Source organism: Sander vitreus, chromosome 2 (genome assembly GCF_031162955.1).
Source record: "Sander vitreus isolate 19-12246 chromosome 2, sanVit1, whole genome shotgun sequence".
Lineage (NCBI taxonomy): Eukaryota > Metazoa > Chordata > Actinopteri > Perciformes > Percidae > Sander > Sander vitreus.
The window spans coordinates 31,868,934-31,875,314 of record NC_135856.1 but is presented as its reverse complement, the minus strand read 5'-3'; the positions used below and the strand labels follow the sequence as shown (position 1 = coordinate 31,875,314).

The following is a 6,381-nucleotide window of genomic DNA, read 5'->3' as shown; positions in this document are numbered from 1 at the left end:
AGTAAACTTTCCATTCAGAATCTTATTGCCGTCCATTTCGGCGTCTCGCGCTCGCCATCCACTCAAAACGTAACGTTAGCCTACTACTCTTTGGCCGGCTCGCAAGCCCAAACAAGCGTGTGCGGCGTGCCTGTTGTTTAGTTTCCGGTTTAGCTAGATCCGGTGTGGTGTTGTAGTTTTTCTAACGTTACTAGTTGTTGCAACAGCATGTGAAAAAAACTACAAAGTTTGCTAGGCCAAAAAGAACGTTAATCTCACGATAAAAAAAACTGTACGCTGTTAAAATGGGTTTGCGATAACGCCGTTAACGCGTTTAACTGACAGCACTAGTTTAAAGAAATGCAACCAAACCCTTACCGCTTATTCTCCTATGCTGTGTGGACTGGCCAGACCTTCCTCCGCAGCGCTGTGGAGGAAGGTCTGGCAATGCGAGACTAACTCAATGCTGAAGTCAGATCTCCCTTTCTTCTGTCCCTCAGCCCTGGGTGAGGGACTTGACAGTTTTGTCCAGTGTCCTCCGGAGGCCCTCAGCTGGTCCCGTAGGAAGTACCTCATCCTAGAGGAGATCCTCACCTACCGACCTCATATCCTGTGTCTGCAGGAAGTCGACCACTACTACGACACCCTCCAGCCGGTACTGGCAGGCCTGGGTTACAGCAGCAACTTTTGCCCTAAACCCTGGTCGCCGTGCCTGGACGTGGAGGGCAACAACGGCCCCGACGGCTGCGCGCTGTTCTTCGATCAGTCGCGGTACGAGTTCCTGGACAGCATGAGCATACGCCTTTCTGCCATAAGGATTCCGACCAATCAGGTGGGTACAAAGTGTGTAAAGCTACACTTGGATGCTTAAAAAGCGACTCACCGTAAGCCCCTTCTAACACGCCGCTCTCTTTGCAACAGGTTGCCGTGGTGACGATGCTGCGTTGCCGGAGCACAGGGAGATGCGTGTGCGTGGCCGTGACCCATCTGAAGGCTCGTTCTGGCTGGGAGTGGCTCCGCAGCGCCCAGGGCTCCGACCTCCTGCGACAGCTCCAGACTCTGGTCCAGAAACACGCGGGCGCCCCCAGCTCTGACATTCCTCTGCTCGTATGTGGAGATTTCAACGCAATCCCAACTGAGGAGGTGTACCGACGTTTCGCCGCGTCGCCTCTCGGTTTGGACTCGGCCTATAAGAAACTCAGTCAAGACGGTTTGACTGAGCCGGAGTACACCACATGGAAGATTCGGCCTACAGGGGAATGCTGCTCCACTCTGGACTACATCTGGTACAGTCAGCACACACTGAGAGTGGACGCCGTTTTGGACATGCCCAATGAGGAACAGATTGGGCCAAACAGGCTTCCGTCCTTCAGCTATCCGTCCGACCATCTCTCTCTGGTTTGTGACTTCAGCTTCAAGGAGGAGGAGGAGTGAGAAGGAAATGATGAGCAAACGCACAGGAAGGGACACAGTCGGGTTGGGTTCACTCAACAATGAGGCGCGCTGATGAGACGCCACGCGGGAGCGACGGGGGCGGGAGTGAAGACAGGACAGAGAAACCAGAGTGGGACGTTGGTTACTGCGCGTAGATTGAAAAGTCAGATAACTTATGATGCTGAACGGCATAGTCTACCTCCCCACTTTTGGCGTTTTTCCATTACATGGTACCTGCTCAACTCGACTCAACACACTGTGCGTCCGTTTTCCATTGCAGATTTAGTACCACCTCAGCGTGGCTGGCTGTTATATGCCGGCTCGACGCAAACACCAGCGCACAAGTATAAACATCAGGCCACTTGAGCTTGTTTTACAGTTCTGTGGAGGCTCCACGCAGAGCTTTCGCCGTATACTATGTAAGTGTCCTGATGTTTATACTTTATACGCTGGTGCGTGCGTCGAGCCGGCCATGTGTGTGTGTGTACGTAGGCTAAGGCGAAAGCTCTGCAGAACTATAAAACAAGCGGCGCCGCAGGAAACTGACAACGCGACACAGAACGTGGAAGGTGTGTTGTTGTTGCCACAGCCAGAAGACACATTTTGTTTCAAATGAAGCTGGAGGCAGCAAAAATAAACACAGCTGGCTAAACTATTTAAAAATGGCGGGTTTGTTCAGGACACCCCCCTCTGTCGCTTTCACGTCACCTTTTGCTATCGGCTCAGCTCGCTTGGAACCTCGACTGAGGTGGTACTAAAAGAAGTACCTGTTAGCAGGTACCAGGGACTTTTTTTCTTAATGGAAAACCAAAAAAGGCGAGTAGAGTCGAGGCGAGTCGAGCAGGTACCACGTAATGGAAAAACGACTTCTGTGAGAGTGTTTTCTGCACCGAGTTAAATCATCTGTACTCAAACATAAATTGCACAGTGAAACTTATGACCGTTTTTATATATATATATATACGCTATTGGTCACAAGTTTGAGAGTCACTGAAATATCCATTCCACTCCATTATAGACAGAATACGGCTGAGATCAGTTGCATTATTTTTAACAGGGCAGCAGTTTTTCAGATTACATTATGTGTTTACATCATTTTAAAAGGCTAACTGAGAAAACATTGGAGAGACCCTTTGCAATAAACACATAATGTAATCTGAAACTGCTGCCCTGGTTAAAAAACAATGCAACTGATCTCAGCTGGTACTATCTGTCTGGAATGGTGGAATGACCCCAAACTTTTGACCGGTAAGTGTATGTATGTATGTATGTATATATATATATATATATATATATATATATATATCATATATATATATATATATATACATATATATATGACTGTATATCGATAGTAGTGTGTGGGGCCCAGTAGGGATGCGGCGCCTCCAGGGTGATCTGGTAGGGAGGACTAGGTGGAGGGATTACACTCAGCTGGATGAGCTGATCAGTGGGAGCTGTGAGCTAACCTGGCCTGGAGCGATACCTCGAGGGCCTCAGTCTGAGCTGCTACTGCGACCGACCCCTGGGATAAGCTGTGATGAAGATGGATGGATGGATGGATGATGTATATATATATATATATATGTATGTATATATATATATATATATATATATGTATATATATATATATGTATATATATATGTATATATATATATATATGTATATATATATATATATATATATCTCAAAAATCAAAATATTTTATTGAAACTGTAGTAAATGTTGTAGGGATCGACCGATACAGGTTTTTCAAGGCCGATACTGATTATTAGTAGTTAATAAAACTGATATCTGGAACCGATATCATTTACAGTGAAAATGAAAATCTTTAAATGCAAATTAAGATTTTGGATTGTTACATACTCCAACACAAAACTTTGTTTAGATGCTTTAAGCAATAATTTAATAAATGAGAAACATAATCCTCAGTAACAGAGAGTGTTGGGGGGGCATGAAGTTAGACTCAGAGGGACAGACACAGAGCTGTAGCCAAGCCAAAGTAGCGCACTAATTCATTAACTTTATCGGTTATCAGGCAAATAAAACGCCGAGACAGATAATCTGCAAACTGCCAAACGGCCTGATAATCGGTCTATCCCTAAAATGTTGTGCTTCACACTGCCAATGTACTACAGAGTGACAGAGAATGAAGTATTTTAGCAGTACATGTGTTGTTTATATTTAATAACTGTAGCTTTGGCAGTAGAGTATAACGTAGATTTACTATTTACTCTCTCGGACTACGCGCTCCTTGCTTTGCTAAGTACGTGGTGGTTTGGGAAATGAAAGGGTCCTTACTGAATCATCCAGTGGTTTCTAGCGATGCAAAAAGTTCTGTTTTTTTTTTATTTTTTATTTTTTTTTACAGGCAATAGAAATAAATGTAAATCTGTTTGTGGTGCTTATAGCATTGAAGAACCAACTACTGCAGTGTGTCCACGACGAAACAATGTCCTGGTGGAATAATCCACAGAACTCACTGAACAAAAGTAAAATAAAAATAAAATACAACTGCTAACAGCATGCCCTGTGGTTTATCCAGATTGACTGAGGCAGTGCCCAAGACACCTCGCTGTTCAATTTCCAAATGCATGTTCTATTTAGTCAAACTAAATTCCATTGACCCGTGATATATGTTTTTCGGATATATGTCTAACTACGTGCTTATATATACTGTTGTCAGGAATTACACTGCAAACTCCAGTATCCTTTCAGCTACAGCTCAAATATTTGTTTTTTCAGTGCTAAATGTAATCAACTGACGTCTGAACATTGGTATCAACAATACAATCAAATCATCAACAGAACCAACCGGTATGATAAATGAATGATAAATGATAACCACAGACACAGTGTGTGAATGTGGAGCAATTGTTACGCCATTAACGTTACAGACACAGATTACCAAATCACTTCTGTACTGTGAACTTTGCGTCATGGGAACAATCCAGTTAACTGGACATACTGTACCAACAGAAGAGTCAAGACTGGCACAACTGTTGCTATATGGATGGGAAATTAATTTCACCCTATACTATACAGTAGGGTTCCCCAACTAGCTTCCCACAGAAGCATGGTGTTGCTGATACTGTGTAGTATACAGTATCAGCATGTTACCAGGTACTGTTCATGTTCCTCTTTTAAAGCTATAGTGCGTAGTTTCTGTTCCCCCCATGAGGAATTCTAAGTAATGACAACTCTGTCGGCGCGTCCACATGATACAAGCCTTCCGTGATCACGCACGTGCCCCCACCCCCTCCCCCACACAGTTGCTAGTAGCCAAGGAGGACACGGAGGATTAAAAAAAACAAACATGGACTCTTCAGAAGAGGTAATTACCTTCGCTCGAGCTTCTGCGCGCGAAAGTCGCCGGACGCCACAATCTTCTGAACGTAGCCATACTGAGAAACACAGAGAGCGTTGTGTAGAGCTGGTAGCCTTAATTAGCTTTGTAGCAACTCATTTGGCAATGGCTTGAATGTAACGGACGTTTATTAATATAAAAAAGTTACACACTAAAGCTTCAAAGTACCATGTGATGAGACATTGTACTGTATGTGCTCAACTTAAAGTATAAGTGATGCCGAAACACATTTTAAATGTCCCGCAAAAGTAGATGGTCAAAGGCTACTTTAGACTTTTGAAAACATTTCCCATTACAAAAGGGAACATTTGAGGATTTTGCATTTGCACCATTTTAATTAGGGTCGGGCATCGTTTTGATTTCAATAATTTGGAACGATTCCATTGGAATCGTAATAGAGCTCAACAGTGACGGCCCCCTTTGTGACTCCGGATGTGTTTTTCCTCATTCAATTATTTCATTGACGTTTGGAAAATTGCTTATATATAGTTTTAAGTCTGGAACCAAGCCAACCAGCTACGAGATGAATAGTGAGCATAACACATTTGATTCGGCGCAAAAAAACATTTTGAAAATGGCGACAAAAAAAAAAAAGGCAAAAAAAGGTACAAGACGGTGTACAGAAACTATCATAGACTTCAATGGTAGAAGTTCGCTCTAGCCGTTCGCGGTACGGTAAATGTTTCTATGGCAACAGCGAGTTGGACCAATCAGATGTTGCGGTTACGCTTAGGATTGTGGGTAGTGTAGTTTTTCTCCATGAGATCGCAGCTAAAACATGTTCTTTTTAAAACAAGGTTGATTTCATACGGACTTCTGGCTTCTACAGGAGGAGAAACCTTGGTTTCACAACCTCGTAGCTCGGGGTCAGTCTACCTCGGATGGTTTAGACATTATGACTGATTTTTTAAATCCTTATGGAGAAAATCAATGGGATTTTTACTTCCGGAGTCGGCTGTTGGTCTATTTTTCAAACAATTCCAAGTTGGAACCTGTTTTCAATGCCCAATCCTAATTTTACAGAACTAGTCATTGTTACCAGTTCATGAGCATCTTTTCAGCTACAGCACGCCTGGATAACACCCCCATTTCTCTTTGTCTACCGTATCAATGAAATAAGTTGTGTAAACTGAAGCAACCTGGTGGCAGGACGTGCTACATAACCACAGAAACAGTCTGCACTCAGCGAGTTTGATACATTGGACAAAGGTTATCGCTACTTAAAAAAAATTAGGTTACTGCCAAATCGGATTTGGTTTTATATTGTAAGTAACCTCCAAATCTAGACCACGCTTCTGATTTGATCAGAATTGTTGATATTTAAAAGGGTTGTGCAAACTTTACTCAAACTCTGTATGAAAAATCAAAAATAGTTTTAAGTGATTCCATCCCATTCACGAGCTGGCCAGATGCAGTAGTGGAAAATCAGCACACGTAAAATTAGAATACATCCATAACAGGTCAGGTTTCAAATGTCTTTTTATATTCAGTAAAATCTACTTTAATACACTTTGAAACAAGAGTACAAGAAAATAGAATATACTTCAAATGTTGAATATACAAACAGTTCAGTCTGAACACAAACATCTCTCTCCGTCTT

The 6,381-nt window shown here is 42.9% G+C and overlaps 1 protein-coding gene across 2 annotated transcripts in view; it reads left to right on the top strand.

The window, feature by feature from the left end:
- Window positions 1-2,392, top strand: part of noctb (nocturnin b) — a 21,550-nt gene extending 19,158 nt beyond the window's left edge. For both annotated transcript variants that reach the window (XM_078266295.1, XM_078266287.1), the window contains 2 exons: window positions 480-811; window positions 901-2,392. In XM_078266295.1, coding sequence (XP_078122421.1) covers window positions 480-811; window positions 901-1,413 — 845 coding nt within the window. In that variant the 3' untranslated portion in view covers window positions 1,414-2,392. The remainder of the gene's footprint in view (window positions 1-479; window positions 812-900) is intronic.
- The last annotated feature ends 3,989 nt before the right edge of the window (window positions 2,393-6,381 follow it).